The following is a 19,250-nucleotide window of genomic DNA, read 5'->3' on the forward strand; positions in this document are numbered from 1 at the left end:
TAACTGATAAGAATTTTCTCTGATGCAAAAGGCTGACAACCAAATAAGGAGATAAAGTGAATAATAGCTATAAACATAGGGTTCCAGAAGATACGGCGGGACAGGTGAGTGGCTGCCGCATGGTGGACAACTTGGAATTTAAGATTGAGAGCTTGAACCATTGGGAACCTGATAAGAGTATTGACAACATGAATAGCAGCAGAGAATAAAATTGCTTGGAGCAGGGAGAAATGAAAAAAGGAAAACTAATGCCCATTGCAAATAGCTCACAGTGTGGTTTTGAAACGCAGTTAAGAAGATGCAGTGGGAATTAAGAGAAAGACGCAAGAGTTTTTACTTTAACTTCGTATTGCAAATTTCTTTTTATTTTTCTAAATATAAGAAGATGTGACTCCTAGAAGGCGTGACCAGTTTCATGAATAAGAGAGTTTAAGATGTTTATTTACTTAAAAAACTCAGTAAAATTTTTACTTTAAAAAGACCCCAAGTAGTTCTGATGTTCTGCATGACATCTGAAGAGAATAATTTGTTTCTTTAAATATATTTTTCCATGACTTCTTACATAAATTATTGATTGGTTAAATCTATGGAAAGTTTGTTAAGCAAAGGAAAACTTCCCTTTGTAAAAATAAACAGAAACCTCATTCAGAGGAAGGCCAGAAGGGGGATTAGACACCCTGCATGACCACAAAGCCAGCAGGAATAACTCTGGGTTAATAGCCCTTTCAATTTCCTTTTCCCCTGTATAATAGAGCATCCTCTCCTTTCTTTCTCCAGACTTGCACATAGCCTGCCCAGATTGCAGTTCTCTGTTATTCTCGAATAAACTCTTTTTGCAGGAGAAATACCTGCCTGACTTTTTGTTTACAATCAGCACCTTCCATGTGTTCCATTTATCACAATTATCATAGAAAAAAAAAATCAAACACACATTTGGGATGCTTCTTTCCTTGAATAGGAAATAGCTTCTGGGCTTTTCTACCTTCCTTTCTAATTAAGTAGAGAGTGAAGGAAGAGATCCAGGGTGGAGAAGTTAAGCGGTTGAGAACTTGATGGAAGAGGTAAGCACTGGTCAAGAGAAGGGCAACTCTTAGATCACATATCTACAGTCAACACAACCTCCACACTACTTTTCCACCACCCACTATTGTAGGGTATCTTTTTGTTGCTGTTCTTTTTAAGGCTACTCTTGATATTCATTTTTATAGGGCAGGGACAGGGCCAGTCCCAAAATGTCCTAGTGTGATACTATATGCAACAAATTCATCTAATAAGCCACTAACTCAACAGGATCAAATTGAACTTCTGTGTGACTTACCTACAGAAGGTTCTATTCTTGAGCATTTCTATGGATAATGGATAAAGGGAATCTGCGTGTATTTCTTGGAACCAAAAATTTGAACACACAATGTAAAAACTGTTCTATTTTCAAAACCTATCAAGGCAGTCGCTTCTGTTAGCTACACATTCTTGTGTTTTTAATTTCTCTGAAGGTTGATCCGTCCTTTGCTAAATTAGAACTTTGAAGTTACAATATTTACCTCTCCAATGCTCATCTTAGTGATTCACCAGGTCCCACTGCTACCTTTTAACCCTGACTCAGTCTGCTTCTTCTCTACCGTCACTGACTCAACCTTGATTCAGGTTCTCATTATCTTTTGTCAGTGCCATACTAGGCACCATGTTTTGTTTCTATTTTCAACTTCTTTCCTCTCAATACATTCTTTATACCACCTATTGCGTTACCTAATTTGAAACACCCTGTTTAAATTCTTCCACTGACTTCCAGGATAAATCCAAATTCTTAGCATAGCATGCAAAACCTTCTGTGATATACTACCACCTGAGTCATCCAGGTTCCTTTAGGTCATCTCTTCCTATACTTTCACTTAGCATCCCAAACTCTATTCTTACCTAACATCCTCCCATCCCATTAAAAAAAGCTCCACCCTCTCAGACCTCTAGGGCTTTGTGAGTGCTGCAATTTATGCTTAGAGGGCCATTGCTCATCTCTTAACTAATCCCTACCCATATTTTAAGGCAGTCAGGAAAGTTATCTCAAAAGAAGCAAATGCCTCTGACTCCTAAGACTGGATTAGGTAGGTATCCTTGCCATGTACTATCCATAATACTCTGGGCTTTCACTGTCACAATACTTACAATTTGTACTATAATTTTCTCCAAATCTACTGTGAGCAACTTGAGGTTGGGACTGCTGCATCTTTTATCTCCTACTCCTAAAGTGCTCACTACACATTAGGTATTCAAAAAAGTTTTTTGATGCCCCTCTGAAAGAGGAACTTATTGGTAACCATGGAAATTGCATTTTATTTGTATTTTTTCTCAGTCCAATCACTCTGCTTTCTAATCTATCCTGCACACCTCTCAGTCTAAACTTCACATTACTTTTATCAAGGTCTTTCTTTCCTAAGAAACTTTGAGCTCCCTATTGTCAATGACAGCAAGTCCAGACATCTGGGTCTGGTTTTCATTTCCAGTCCCTATTTTCTCTCATCCTTGGTCACTTCAAATACTCTGCTTTCACTTTTCCTATTGAAATCCTACCTGTCCTTTCAAGACCCTGCTCAATAGTCATTTCTTCACTGAAGTCTTCCTTGGCTCTTCAAACACATGTTGAACGTATAGTTTACCACTTATTTGAACACTTAGCATGCCATCTTGCTTGGATGTGACCATTTCCTCAGGAGGCCTTCTCTCCTCCACAAGATGGTTTAAATTTCTAGGGGACAGAAATCATATCATACTTTTTGGTGTCTCTCAGTAGAGCAATGATTCAATTTCAGAAAAGTAAATTTGGCCTTTAGTTTGAAAAACACTAGAAAACAAAGAGGAAGATTAATTGCTAGCTTAAGTTAGTCCTTTGCAGAGAAGGATGTAAACTTGGAAGATGGATCAGATAGGTGGAGGGGAAAATGAGAATAATTTGTGATAAGTTGTTATTAAAACCATCAGCATGTCATTATTACACAGATTTCCCAGGTCACTGTATTTTCTCTGAGGACATTTAGTTATCATCTTAAATATTACATAGTGGATTCTGTAGAATATTGCAATAGTACCCTGTAACATTTGTAAGGTTTGGCATGTGAGTCAAAAGGAAAAAGGTACCCCAAATCTATTATCTCTAAAATATCATTTATGGCGACAACAGAGCCTGTGGAAGTAGGCCATTCTTTTCCTTAAGCAAAAATTTCCTTGGCATCTAGATAAGAGTGATCCAACACTTTTAAAAGATGGTTGTCCTGTGAAATGACACAGGATTCTGCTGCAGGACACTTAGCTAATAAATTGAATTTATTGAGTCAAAAAAACAATGTTTTGCCTTTACAAATTCATATTCTATTTAAGCAAGGCCTCCTAAAAATACAAAGATCTAATTGAAAAGATTATTTGATGATATGAAGCAAAACACAATGTTATGCCAATAGAGATAGTTGGTTTAACATCTGGTAGCTTTTCATTAACTTCAAATTGCTTCGTGTATGTTCTTGGATACCCTATATAACCACCGCACCATTATCATTTTTGTGTTTCTCTTTCCATAACCAGAGATTAAAAACTGTAGTTCAAAGCAAAATGGAAAACATATTAGAATCTCATCTTTACCAGTTCCGTGGCTTTGGGCAAGGTATTTAACTTCTCTAAGCCACAGTTTTTTAATTTGTAAAATGGGGACAATAACATGCATTTTGTTGGATTGCTGTGAAAATTATCAACATATATGTAAAATAACTAACAATACTTGGTATACAGTAGGTGTGTAATTATTAGCTATTAGCTAATTGTTAGCTGATTTTTAAATTTTGATGTATAATACTGAGGAATGAAAATCATATTAGAACATTTGCTATCCTGGTGCAAAATGCCCTAAATACCACACTAACTATCATAATTTCTGGTGACCTCACGAAATCAAAAGATACAATTACTGTTGTCATTAACATGATCTTTAATAAATGGAATAATGCACCATTTTACAGCAAGCCTTTTTTAAACCTAAAGAACTGTCTTAAAATCTCCTCCAATGTCTCTGTATCAATACAATCTTTTTATTTAGGTTTATAGATATCAAAGCATTTACTTACAATTATTCATAGAAAACTCTTTAGTGGCTTAATGTCAGCTTTCATAGTGGCATCCATAGATAACACAAAAGAAAAGTGATTTGCTTTATTTTATACACTGATCCATCAAACACAACTTATACAGCATTGCAAGGTCTCAGACGGCTTATACAAAAGCAAAATAACTGAAATTATTCATAAATTCATATATGATACTCTATCTGTAATATGTAAGAGCAAAATACACCAACAAAAATACCCGTTAACAAGGTAGAAGGTTCTGAGGAATTGACAATAATTTTCAGCCTTTCTTACTCCAGAAAAGTATCCTCAGAAATGAATACTCTGTAGCTTATGTTTCTCCTGTCCATTCAGAAAAAGCACGGCAGCTACACATGCCCATGTTTCGGCTATAACAACACTCTAAGTTAGTGTATATTAAATTATCCACTATCTTCATTTGAAAAGTTATCAACAGAAAATTAAGGATGATTCCAGCTTATACACTTACACAATGTAATCTCCGTGGAAACATGATGATAAGGCATACAAAAACTGTTTAAATAAATAAATGTGACCAGAAAAAGCCACAGAAGCCAGGCAATTTAATGTTAAACCAGGACCTATCTTTGAATTGAAACTTTTAGTAATTTAGCTTTCTCATTATTAAATTTCTTTAAAAATGTTTTCCTATCACATTTACGAAGATTGGTAATAAGGTGAAGAGCCTGAGACAAGAGACTGGTAACAAATCACTTCACTGCTAGGATTTTAAGTATACGGCATACCAATTTAGAGCTTGAACTAGTCTGATTGGAAGAAAAATTCTATTTGGATTGGAGATAAATAGGTTGTCAGAGGCTACCTTTTCAAACCTTTCAAGCTATTACTAAAGCTATAAACACATTAGTTCACTTTTAGAATAGTTTTATAATGTTGAATTACACCTCCTGAGAAAATTTCATCTCAGAGGAACTAAGTTCTCCCATTAAAAAATATAATCAAATAAACCAATTCGTCCCATTATGCATAACCATTTGACCAAAGAACAGAAATGGTTTGAAGGTAATGCTTCAACTCTTAAGACCCAAATATTCTGCAACATGTAGCCAATTAGTTGAATCATTTCCATCTATTCAGTAATTATTTAACTGAGCAAGTTTTTATGATTAAGGAAATGATATTACATCTATGCAAATTAAATCAAATCCTGAGATGAAACATTAAATGAACTGCGTGTACAATGCTTTAAATATTTAGCTGGATCTAACTGCTTATTTACTATCAATTGAAGTTTTTCAATGTGCAAAGGGATGGAAGGGGCCCTGAGTTTTTAAGTAATATTGTGTCTATAGAGTGAGTCTAAAACATAATGTTTCTAAAATCTAAAGGTACAAATAAAATGGAAAAAACCCACGATACCTTTTAAATCATTTAAAAAACCCAATTTATAGTTCAAAATACAGTTTTTTGCTTAAAAATTCAACCATAACTTGATGCCCTAATGTGATTTATTTCTAAAGATTCCTTCTCTCTTACCCAGATTTTAAAATCTGGGTTCCAAATTAAGTTTTAAAAATGCCTGTCACATGTTTAATAGAAACACTATAAACATCACAGTAATAACGGAATTGAAATTTTCAAGATATGATAAATTTATTTGGGGCATAATTTTAATACACAGCATAAATTCTTAAGTATTTACTTTCAAATGTATCAGCCATCAGATAAAATCCTGTTTTTTTTTTAATATGCACAAACACACAACTTTAACCAATCACTTAAAAGTTCAGCGAATCTATAGTCTATGTTGCAAAACAATGATAAATATTTCAAAAGTGGTCTGCAAAAATGTACATAGATAATACCTGATTGCTGTAGGGTTTTCTTTTGAAAGTTAATGTTGCACTTTGTGTTTCATATTTATTACAAAGAAATATGTAAAACGTACATATGTTTTTTTGTGGCTCAATCATAATGCTAAGCTTACTGCAATATGTTAAAATATTTTTAATGGCAAAATGATATATAATTTGTATGCATGGCTTTTTAGTTCTAACTAATTAGAAGATAAAATCATAAAACTCCACAATTTAATAGAAAATATTAGATACAAAACTTTAAGTGATTTGCTGACAATGCAATGGTTGGATCTATTGTCAAATGGTTAACATAATTCTCAATTCTATCCTCTGGAACTATTAACTGGAATAATGAACTTAAATTTAACAAAAATATAATTTTAGGTATTCTTAAATATAAAGTTATTAAAACAGAACTGAGGAGAAAATGCTAAAGGAATCAAAACAATTTTGTTTGAAGAACCGAGACTTAGATGTTAAACGAGAAGCCTAAATATTGAAGAATAACAATGTTGAAGAGGATAACCAACTACTTACTGTTTTTTCACTACTGGATAAGAGAATTGGATATAAAATGAAAACAGGAGGGAAAGAAAATAGAAATGAAGGAAACTTTCCTGACACAGAAGATTGCAAGTTAGATAACCAGAGGATACAGTCAGATGCAAACTAAGAGGTGATTGAGGAAAGTAACATTTAGGTATACCAGAGCACTCTGGGACTTCCTTTCTTCTATGTTAATCTGGGAACCTGTAGAAAAGCCTTCTTTTGATAATAATGTTTGTGTAATTAACTCAAGCTGTGACTTGCCAAATTTACTTAATCAAGGAGGGTATTTAAGGAGTAGGTCATGCAAGGTAGTTTTGGCTAAAGTTCGCATAGTTTAGAATCTAAAAGTTAAAATGCAATTTTATCTACTGAAGAGCAAACTGACAGTAAGAAGTATGAATGTTTAGAAACATCCTAGTCTGAAAAAGACCTCTGGGGTATATGTAGGACTGTTATGCAATTCCTGGAATAACTGGTCTAAATAATCAACTAACATGTGTACAGATTGTAACTTTAAAGAGTTAGCTTGGAAGGTAAAGCAATATATAAAGCAACTTGTGAATTGTCATGTAATAACATGACAACTGATAATAAATTCAACATAAATTTATAAAAGGTTGTATAGAAATGTAAGTAATCTCAAGTTCCAGTAACTATCATCTCCGTCCAGTAAATATTCATTCCATAAATATGAAAAAAGAGACTAAAAGTCTGTTGAAATATTTTTCCATTTTAAATGACTTTGGAGAGAAAGGTTGACAGAGAATGGAAGGTTCAGTAAAGAGCTACAGCCTACCAGGTATTCCATTTGACTTTAGAAGCCAAATTTGTAAGTATTTTAAGTAAAAATGCTTGCCAAATTTTAGAATAATTCCCACTGAAATATACACTTGAGTGTTCCTACCTTTTAAAAATTATTTTCACCTTTAGAACCGACATATGTTTTCTGGAACATGTGGACATATGTTAAGGAAGCTATACAAAGTGTATTATCAAAAGGACGGTATCCAAGTGTACTTCCTACATCCTCCTCAATTAGTCCTCTGAATTAGTAAAATTTTCTAAAGTCACTAAAAGTAGAAAGTTTCAAGATGGAGTAGAGGACTGAGGAGACTAAATGTCCATGTTAAATTAATTCCTCCAAAATAAGCACAGAATCAATTTATGAAAAAGTCTCTGTTCTCATAAGCCACCTTCAATTTTACTTTAAAATGTACTTTACCTTAGTTTCTCAATATAACAATGTTAGGAGTGAAGAGAATTGACATGATTTTAAGATTTATGATGACAGAGATTAAGATAGAATTTTGTCTTGATTTAGTAATTATTTCTCAAGCAACACTCAAAATAAATATGTCTACACGTCTTCTTATATGACCACCTGTCTTTTAACATCATTAAGGTATCTGATTTGGCTTATAAAGAAGCCACAATGGTGCTAGAATATAATGACTGAATTTCTCACAAAATGTCAGTATGTTATACACTCTGTCCTAGTGTGTAGGCAGAATGGTACAAATGAGGTGTGAAGAGAGGCAAACCTAGGTTAAAATCCCAGCTTTTTCTATTATTAGATGAGAGCCTTGGGAGAATTTCTTAGTATGCATCTGTAAAAGGGGATTAACTATAATCTTTATACAGTTATTTGGACTAAAAGAGACAGAGTATGTATATCCCAGGATTCAGTATGCAACAAAAGGTCAATTAGTATTGTTTTACTCCTGTGCCTTACCATAACTTTTTACACTGATATCAGGGTTCCCACACCCGATTATGCATTTAAAAAGGGGGAAAATTTTTAGGAATTATAATCAAACCATTTTTGTCTAAATACGATTCAAATCAAGTTCTTTCAATTACTTAGTTCTGATATGCAATTATGATAGTTAAGAGAATTAATATTAGACTTTGATTACGATTATGATGCTTTTAAGGTTGTGATACTATCTTGCTAAATGAATTTAATATTTTTTCATTAAATGGTCTTTTATTCAAAAGGACTCAAATGCTTTTTTACATGCAAAATTTTTGATAGCAGTTAAATATAAGCTTTAGGAAACATTTGTTATTAGATGAATAAAATTAAGCAAATAAGTATTTGAGTCATTTTGCTTGCCTGTATATTATAAACAGATTCTAAAAATAAGTCTGCTGTACAATTTAATGTAAAATTTATTAAAATGATCTACATTTTCTACTTCTTTTTCAAAAGTCTACCAAAAAACTGGGGAAATTATTTGTTTTTAAAATGTTTGCATAAAATTGGAAACTATAAGGAGTTCTTTTAATTTGGCATATTAATTTTTGAAAGTATTTTATTATTAAATATTGAAAATGTTGGAAAACTTACAACTGGCCCAAACACAAAGTATAGTAGAATGTAAGGTAACTCTTCTCTGTCAGGAAAAGATTGGCTAGATCTCAAATGGTCACTTATCCTTAATGCTTTCAATTAAAGAAGGACTATATTTTGACTCAAAGATGTCCTACAAATGTTGGAAAATAATATTCTGAAATCCAGTAGAATGACGTTTAAAGGCAAGGGAACTAAGTGAAAATTTACTGGATAAGATATAAATAATTTGTTATATAGATAAAAGAATAACTAAATGGAAAAAAAATTTATGCCAGAAGAGCAAAAAATTTTTAAGGGTCTGAATCAAGATAAAGGCCAATAAAACCTAAAAAAGGTGGAAATCCTGGGCACTAGTAAAAGAATCTTAATTTAAGAATTCAAAACCATGTTTAGCAATGTAGCTGAATAAATGGTTAAGTGTTTAATATCTAACTCATAAGATCACAGGATATGGCAAACAAGAGAAGGCTTATATACAAGTCATAAGTATTTTGGATAGCAAATTAGGAAATTTAGGCTGTTTTTAGCTAACTGATGAAGATAGAGGAATGTGAGTGAGAAAATATTATTCAGGGGACTTTTGCTTTCCTCTTAGCTTTTTATCTCCCAGAGACATCTTAGAACTTAATTAGATAATAGGTACTAAGACTCTAAGTACTCTGTAAAAAATAAGTGAGAGCATCACTGTTTGTGAATTAATAGAAAGTAATTTGTGCTTATAAGAAAAAGTCCCTTATTTGACATAAAGTGCTTTATTTTTAAAATGCAGTTGTTTTAGAGACGATTATCAGAAATGAAAAAAGCAAAGGAAGCTTTAAAAAACAATATGATTTGAAGGATACAAAAATACTATCACTAAAAAGTACATTAGAATATAATGTAAATAATAAATGCTGCTAACATATCACAGATCATGTGAAAAATTGGCAAAAGGAGAAATTATGAAAATAGGATTAGTGAAAAAACAGTTCTGAAAAGAGAGAGGTTAAGTCTCAGTCTGCTCAATGATGAAAGGCTTGGCAGCAACCCTTCCTTCCACAGGGACTTGGCTTGCCAGTTGAATGATGTTTCCACATAGTGTTTTAGGTCATGGGAAGAGGAATCATTTTCAGATAGTCACCAGGCTTTGCTTGAGAAGGGGATAGAAAGATACTACAGGCTCAAAACTATGAATCGCTTTTGAAGTTATTTTAAATAGAAAACGTAATTTTATTTGAGTCAAAGATGGCCTAGTCCAAGAATGGAGGATATAACACTATACTGTCTTAACTATCTACCTACTTAAAAATTCCATATAAGTATAGCTCTGTAAGTTTTCTGATAAAAATGTGCTTCTTAAATAAATGAAAATGAAATATAACATACATATAAAAATAAAATAAATGAAAAAAGCTACTATTTGACTTCCTCTACTTTGTTCTACACTCTCTTATGAACTTCCAAAACCAGAACTAAATATGTTTATTAAAATGCCTGGAAGGAAACATTTAGGATATGGAAGGTTAAAAGAAATAGCATTTCAAATTAGGTTTTGGTAGTTCCTTCTTCAGAGCCCTTTGAGACAATGCTTCTGCATTCTCCATAAGGAGAGAGAAAGCAAGAAATCAGGTAGCTGCTTTCTCCTCTGCAAAATTCATTGTCATAGAACAGACTCGCCAAAAGTATGGGAAATGGGGAAGAAAAATGTTCATATTATGGAAGAATGTGTGCTCTGTTAGGAAGAGAGCTTATAAGAAAGCTTATTTGTGGCCTATAGACTATTGCACATTCAAACAAAACACAAGAGAAAAGAATGTCCAAAAGACAGTGTGTTCAGGAACATATCAACATATAAACTAGCTTGTGCCCAGAAATAAAATGTGGATACCAGACACCACTGCAGTCAAACCTGTCTTAATTTGCTTCTGTTTTAATAACCTTTAGAAACTGTTTCAAACTGATTATCAGCAATACATTGTTTTTGCTTTTTTTCTTAAAAAAATATTTTGAGACCACTTTTGATACACACACATATAGTTCTGTGGTCATAACAGACAAATATAACTTTAGCGAGACTAAACAAAAGTGCAAAACTTAAAAAAAAAGAAATTAAAAAATATGGAAGCATAAGCTAAATTTTTCTGCATAGCTGAAATCTATTTAAAGCAAGTCCTTGTTGCAGGGGTGGGAGTGGGTACTGACAGAAGGATAAAGCAGTTTTTTTTTTTTTTAATGTCTTCTGCATGTTTAAATGATGAAAAAAATAATTTCACTCCATGGGCTTGAAAACATTTCACAGACAGTTCATTCCTATATCTTTAGACACCATGGTTGTGGCAGTGCCTCCTTCTGCAAGGTAAACAGCGGTGCTAGACTTGGAATGAACTGCCCTGTCACTGCCATTGTTGTTGACCTCACAGTCCAGTGATTCAGTGGAGATGACCCAGGTGGAGGGGCGCCACCGCTTAAGAGAATAGGGAGTTTTCACACGTTTCTTGATCTTTTCACCAGATCCTGATTTGCCATCTTGTGTTGACTCACCTACTGAAAATAAAAGTACAGAAAAATGAATTACATATAAAGAAACTATTAAAAAGTAATGTTAGGGTTGGAACTCGAGAACAGATCAAACTAATGTTTGTAGGAGGTGCTAATGGGCTTTTCTTGAAATTCATGATGCCAGGCAAAATTTAACCAACTTATTTTTGAGACTCTTTACGTCCAATGTTTTTATAACTGGTTGAATTATTCTATAGAGCAAGGAAGAAAATACTTAAAAAACACAAAAAATCAAAAACAGGGGAGAAAATTCAAAATGCTCAGCCATATTCTCAAATCCTTTGGTTAGTGGTAGCAATTCTAACTTGGCAAAACACATTTAATCATTCTACTAAATGCTCAAATTACAGCAAATCAAAAAGGCACTTGACATATGATATTCTACAGAACAATGACATAAATAGTGGAATGCAAATTTTCTAGTAACTCCCCCTTCCATACCTGACAAGACATCTTACTGATATGAAGCCCTGTCATAGGGTAGGTATGTCAAGTGGTCTACAGCAGGGATCCCCAACTCCTGGGCCATGGACTGGTTTAGTTGGTGGCCTGTTAGGAAATGGGCCGCACAGCAAGGGGTGAGCGGCAGGGGAGCAAGCAAAGCTTCATCTTTATTTGCAACTGCTCCCCAGCCCTAGCATCACCACCTCAGCTCCTCCTCAGATCATCAGGCATCAGATTCTCATAGGAGCACTGGTCCCTTGTGCCAAAAAGGTTGGTGACCATTTCTCTATGGTACAAACCACTCATGCAAGGGGCGAGATTCTACTAATAGATTTTTGAGAGCTCATTCCCTTTAGCCCATTTTGTAGTCCTTGACAAAAACCATAAAACATGACTTTGTTTTTCTTCATATGTGTTGTCTGTCTAAAAGAGAAATTATTTTGTATAATAATGACTATCAAAGATTTTGGTGAGCTCTTCTGTCTTGTGTTATAATTCCTTTAGGGCCAGAAACCAAAAATCAAGTTATTTGTTTTAGTTATTTAAGTTGTTAGGGGGCCCATAGCACAATACTATAGGCATGTGGGAGAATCGACACATATTCTTGAAAAAGATGATGCTAAAAAAACAAGAACAACTTTATTGTTTCTTTATAGTGACTTTTCTGAATTTTCTCTGGTCTTTTAAGATTTATTAAGTCTGGTAAAATCTAAGTGTATATAATAGATATTAATATGCTCAACAAACTTTCAAAAGTTATACTGGCATCATTTTACTTGGAGCTTTTAAACTGGTAAATATTTATTTAATCTTAACCACTGATAGCAAATATGTGAACTACATTATAAACCAGTAGCTACATAAGGCATATATTAAATTGATAACTATTCTATTGTGACATTGACTTTCTAATTATCAACAACAAAAATTATTTTTTTCTTTATAATAGTCTAATCATTTTTGAGGTCTAACCAAATGGCTTATTTTATTTTATTACTTATTGAAACGCAGTCTGATTCTATCTAAGTAGATACTTAAATGGTCCCAAAGACAAGCAGGAGAGATTACATGATCCTTCCACTTACATTGCAAACTGCTGCCATCAAGGACATTTGTAGCTGAAAGATCCAAAGAATTAGGCCTCTGTGCTCTTTTGGGCTTTGATGGTCCAGGATCCGCTACTGTGCTTGGAACATCCTGTGTAAGAATATTTTGCTCGGAACATGGATTACTGTTGTTGTTATTGGAATTAGTTCGGCCACCTTCCAGTGGCCGTTCCCTCCTGTCTACAAGACGATCCAGAACACCTTCATCATGGCCAGCCTGTTGCTCTCGCCTCAACAAAGGTTCATGCTCATCAGGACTGGAATTAATATTCAGCCTGGTGTCCTCACCAATGAATTGATTCTGCAGCATTTCTTGGGCCCTATGTACCACTGTGTTGGCTGTCTGGCCAGATGGTACTGCCCCATTGGCATACTGGGTAGTGGCAGCATGGGAATTAACGCTGTGGTTTCTACCTGCCACACCATTCATGGTGACTGTCACCACATGAGGTTCTGCAGCATTGATTGTATTCATCTTGGCAACTCCAGTTTCTACTTGTTTCAAGTTTGATTTGTGCTTGCTGCCAAATTTCAGCCGGGGCTCTTTTGTTGAATTTTTGGTGTTTAAAGGCAAACTAGTAGGTCTCTTAGGAAGGTTTTGTTGCTTGGGGAGAGGATAGATTTGAGTGGGCGGGACATCAGGAATTAAACATGCCTGGCCATTGGCAGCCTGTGTGAAGTCCTGCTGTCCAGTCACTTCTACTGCAAGCTTTATGAGTGGGTAAAGCAAGCTAGAACTGGTACTGCTCAGTGGGTCTGGCCCACTGAACTGTTTAAGAGAATGCTCCATGAGATTCTCATCGGAACTTTCCTTGAGGTTCTTATCAACTTCTTTTGGGTCTAGCTTATTGGTCTCCAAGTCTTCTTCTGTTAGTTGTAAGCAGACAGGAGTTGGCCCAACTGGCTGTGAAATATTTGTGGCATGAAGATTTGTTTCATCTGGGTATGGCATCTCAGATATAGTGGTCATGCCAGTGCTTGGAGTGAGGCCAGTGGTGTTTGTAGTTGTTGTGTTGGTGGACAGGCTGGTGACACTGGTTTCAGGGCTGGGGATTCGAGCTTGTGCTTGCTGTCGTTCATAGTTAATTGAGTTTCGGTTCTTTTCCCCTATTGTCAAAGGTGTGCTGGACATCGAATGCTCAGAGGAAATATTCTTCACAATGCTGTCAGTGTGATGGATAGAGTCTTCAATGTATGAGGAAGAAGAATAATCTGGATAAGGCCCAATCTTTGGCACACGCCTATTGTGTGACAGGTTGCTTAAAGAAAGAAAAAAGTGTCACATTGAGAATGTACATTTATGATAAATTGACTTTCCAAGTTTAACATCTCTGATTTTAAATATAAAGTGCTTTGTATTTTATTCCTAACCCATATCACTCTAGAGAGTATTTAAAAATACTAATCAAATAATCAAATATCAATTAATAACTTACTACCTCCTAGTTTTATATAATTTAAGCCTACTGAAAAACCTATGTGGATCTAGATATGATTTTTAAAGATGTTCATTACTTTGGCTTATAAGAGTTCATTTAAAAATCTCTCCTATACTTTTGTAGCATTACCAAATATATCTTTATGAGTTGTCTACTTATACAATCAGGCAGTTTCATGAGAGGCATGGCATATGTTTCTTTTGTACTCTCATAATTCTAGATACACAGTGGCTCCTCAACAAATATGTTACCAATTAAGTTCCAATGGCCAAATTTTAAAAAGAACATAAGCATTTAGGTTGTTCCAAGGTACTTCTAAAAAGAGGCAGAGTCTAGCAATGGAATGTATCTTCCTGGGGTAGACTAAGCCACATCAGTGAAAGTCCTAGAGCCCAGAGTATAAGGCAGAATGTGATACTCAAGTGAAAGATCAAAGATTCAGAAATGTTCTCCAGTTCTCCAGGGTTCTTCACAGTCATAGTCACACCATGAGTATGACAGTTCTTGAGTATCACATTGTAATATATTTATGCTATTTAAGATAAAAACCAGGAGTAGCTTTAACTAAAACAATCAAAGTATAAACATTGGGAACATTAAAAGATGCAAGTGTTATAGGAGAAAAGCACCAGTTAAAGGAGAAATTCTATGAAGAAAGACTGATGAAGTTCAGGGGAATGACAGGAAGAAAAAGAAATAAAAAGCTGTTGGAGTGCATGAGAAAATGAAGTTTAGGAGGCGTGAAGGGTAAGATTCAATATAATGAAACCTAGAGTGGAATGACTATAGCATGAACTATGATTTAGGGGCAACTATTTAGAAGTGACTGGACATGAGAAGCATGTAAGGAGTAGAGCTGAATGACACAAAAAGCAAAAAATAGCCAAAGCAAGAGGGGACATCAAGGGTTTTTCTTACCATTCAAGAAAAGTTCAAGAGCATCTAAAGTAAAAGTAACTGATTCTTGAGAGAGGTACAAATAGCATACTAGAGCATACATAAATTACAGAGATAAGGTGAGATGGAAACAGAAGACTATCTTTGTATATGTATAAAGTGAGAAAACTTATACTTAGAATTGCTAGTCTCTACCTTCCTTGACTTGTTGATTTATAAGGCATTAGAGTTTACATGCTGAAGTTAACCTAAACTAAGTAGTGTAAACCTAATTTGGGGGCTATAGTTGTAATATAAATTACACTTTAGAAATTAGAACAATACAAACTAGCACAGAAAATGATTCAAGAATCAAGTATTTTTTCAGGACAAGTAATAACAAATGCTGGAGAGGATGCAGAGAAAAGGAACCCTCATACACTGCTGGTGGGGCTTCAAATTGGTACAGCCACTATGGAAAACAGTATGGCAGTTCCTTAAAAAACTAAGAATTGATCTACCATATGATCCAGCAATCCCTCTACTGGGTATTTACCCCAAAGACTTGAAAACTTATATCTGAAAAGGTATTTGCACACCGATGTTCATAGCAGCATTATTCAGGGTGGCCAGGACGTGAAAACAACCAAAGTGTCCTACAATAGATGACTAGATAAAGAAGAGGTACATATATACAATGGAATATTACTCAGCCATAAGAAGAGATGACATTCTGCCATTTGAAACAATATGAATGGACCTTGAGATAATCAGGCTAAGTGAAATAAGCCAGAGAGAAAAAGTTGAAAATCACATGATATCACTTATACGTGGGATATAAACCTAAAAACAACAAACAAATATGACAAACAAACAAAGACTCATGGACATTGGCAATAGACTAGTGATTACCAGAGGGTAGTGAGGGAGAAGGGAGGTCAATGGGATAAAAGGAGTCAAATATGTGGTGACAGAAAGAAATCTCATTAAGGGTGGTGAACACACAATGCAATATATATATACCTTACTATTTAATTGTACACTTGAAACTTACTGAATTTTGTTAACCAATGTACCACAATTAAAAAAAAAAAAAAAGAAGAAGAAGAAGAATCAAGTGTTTTTTATCTCAATTTTCCCTGGCAACTTTTTCCTGAATACCTTTCTTAAAATTTTTAACATGTATTAGATAAAATGACAAATTTATAAGAAGACTCCCCACCAAAATATGAAACTAAAAACACAGATGACACAGCCTAAAAGTTCCAAGTTTTAGGAAGTTTTTTAAAAAGCCCTTTAATTTAGAACCAAAAATGATAGTTCTAATAAAGAAATGTCTCATGAAATAATGTTCATGATGGGATGGGAAGACCTTATGAATTGTTCTCATATAAAAGTAGTGGTAGTATATTCTGTAAGAAGGCATTGGATAGGAAGCCTGGAAACTTAGTCTCCAGTGAAATTATGGTTAGATACATAGGCAAGATCATATACTATTTCCTTTTTAAAAACAAACAAAAAGCAGGGAGAAAAGGAAAAATAACAAAGGATAAACAAGACAATATATGAAGAAGTATTTACAAACTTTTGGAATTATGAAAATGTTTTACCTTTATTATCGGGAAGTTGAAGCATTAACAGAAAAAGACTGATCTTTTACTATTTCTTTAGATATAAAAAAATACAGATTCCATGATGCACTTATACTAAACAAAAATATTCATAAAAGAACAAAAATATAATATTAGATTGGATGAGTTAATCATTGCACTACTAGACTGGATGAATAGTATTTATTTCCTGTTCTCTGTTCAGTTTTCAATACTGACTGACAAATGCCTCTCTGGGTCTTACCGCTCATTCTGCATAGCCGTAGACATTGGATTGACTGTTGGGCTCACAGATTTGTTTCTTTCCCAGATCATCATAAGTTCAGCCATCCTCTCCTCAGCACACTGTGCAGTAAGCCGAGCCTCTGCATCCTGGTCCCAACAGTCTTCGATTGTCTCCTTAAGTGACCTCACTGCCTGTAATAAAAAACACATCAAATAGGCATCTCGAAAAAAGAAAAACAGCATCGTTTTTTAGTGGTAGGAGGTAAAAGAAAACTCGATTTTCTTTAATAAATATTTTACATAGCTAAAATAAAACATGTTAGATTTAAGAGATTTGTAAAGGGTCACATTTCTCAAGAAGTGAGGAACAAGTAAGCACACAAGCTTTAATTTAACTCCTTGAAGAATTATGCGTAAGATTAAGCAATTGTAGTAAGTTTTATATGGTTTTTCAAGGTCACAGGTTTATGTCATTGTTGACTCACCACACTATTATTTCAATAAATAGCCAATAATTCTACTTTAAAAGTAATTTTTGAGTTCGATGCAATTTTGGCATCAGACTATCTTCCATCTCTAGGTGAGCTTTTTCTCCTTGACTTCTAGTAAAGAATATTTCATTCCAACCGTAAAACTTAAAGGCTTGACATTTCCTTCTTCTTTAAACTAATTTCCATTTAATAATATCAAAAGCATTTCCATTCTGTAGTAGCAATGAACAACAGTGTCCCTTTCAAGGAAAGTTAGTTTAAACTCCCTTTTAAAAAACAGATTTTTTATACTTCGATGGACTGTCATCCAGAATACTTCCAGATTTGACTTTTGGATTTGTTTTTATTAAGCTTCAAGCTTTCACCTGCTTGAATATTCATACTTCTTGTGCCTTTAAAAACATTTTCAAAAAAGTAAGGCTATAGAGTTGCCAGATTTAAAAAATAAAAATATAGGGTACCACTTAATTTCAGATAACTGCCAAATTATTTTCAAGTATATTTCATGCAGTATTTAATATGAGTATTTTATCTGACAAGCCTACTGTAAGCCAAAATCCTTGTTAGCAACCTTGGCAACATTTTTAATGTTTCCTAATAATTTGTGTTCTGTAAAAACAAATCTGAATCTTGAACCTGCAGAAAATTTGATAATGTTCTCTCTGGGGATATGCTCACTACATACCTGTACCATGGCCCACACTCAATATCATCTTCCCCACTCTCTTGGTTCTTCTAAACTGCCTGCCTTAGTGCAGTACTGTTGATTCTGAAATTCTGGCGAGACCACAGATCAAAGAGTATATCTTCCATTGAATTTTGATATCTATTTTAATAAATGTCCCAGACTCTGATTATTGAGTAATATTAAACTTCAAACAATAGATAGACAATTAATAATCTCATTAAATAAGAATAATTAGCTATTTCTCAAAATTTGGAAAAACCTGAAGAATAGATACTGATCTGATGGAGTTTGAGGACAAATGTGTACCGCCCTGAGGTAGAAGTTTGATGTTCATATTAAAAGTAAAGTTGTCTGTTGTTTATGGTAGTAAGTGAGTGGCCATGATATTATTATCAATCAGTTAATATAATCTTGTTTTATCTGTGTTTCTGTTTAAAGACACCTTTAAAATATATATATATTATCAAATTATTAACATTGCATGCATGGCCAATAGCACTATACCTCATGCCCTAACAAAGCTAATTTAGCACACACCAGATCCTTCATTGTGCTTACAGCAGAGTGTAATTCAGAACTATACTTGGGAGCCATTTTAAACTGTGAAATTACCAACAAAAAGCACAAAAATGTGAAAAATTGGGCACTAAATAAATCGTAAAAAAGGACAATTATTTACAGTATAAGAAATAAAACAAGAAAGCAGTTAGACCTCAGTTGAGAACATGTACATCTGGTGATGCAAGTTTTTCACAGCTCTGCACATATCCATGAATGACTGTAAAAGTATGTTGAGTACCGATTTGGAGACTACAAATAAATTTTAGCAAGTAGTTAAATTCCAAATATGAAATCTGTGAATAATGAGGAGAGACTGTATATAATGGATTTAAAACTGACCTGGATTTGAATATAATAGAGGAAATGGAGGAATCAATTATAACAAACTTTTTGTGATAAATATACCTCTAAAAACTAGTT

General features: G+C 34.0%; 1 protein-coding gene across 3 annotated transcripts in view; it reads right to left on the reverse strand.

Annotated features, from left to right (window-relative positions):
- Nucleotides 1-3,952: 3,952 nt before the first annotated feature.
- Nucleotides 3,953-19,250, reverse strand: part of BMPR2 (bone morphogenetic protein receptor type 2) — a 134,004-nt gene continuing 118,706 nt past the window's right edge. For 2 of the 3 annotated variants that reach the window (XM_016161950.2, XM_036237964.1), the window contains 3 exons: nucleotides 17,110-17,282; nucleotides 12,920-14,199; nucleotides 3,953-11,375 (listed from right to left, as the gene is read on the reverse strand). In XM_016161950.2, the coding sequence (XP_016017436.2) occupies nucleotides 11,125-11,375; nucleotides 12,920-14,199; nucleotides 17,110-17,282 (1,704 nt within the window). In that variant the 3' untranslated portion in view covers nucleotides 3,953-11,124. The remainder of the gene's footprint in view (nucleotides 11,376-12,919; nucleotides 14,200-17,109; nucleotides 17,283-19,250) is intronic. The other variant, XM_036237965.1, reaches the window with a different exon arrangement.

Source organism: Rousettus aegyptiacus, unplaced genomic scaffold, assembly GCF_014176215.1.
Source record: "Rousettus aegyptiacus isolate mRouAeg1 unplaced genomic scaffold, mRouAeg1.p scaffold_m13_p_2, whole genome shotgun sequence".
Taxonomy (NCBI): Eukaryota; Metazoa; Chordata; class Mammalia; order Chiroptera; family Pteropodidae; genus Rousettus; species Rousettus aegyptiacus.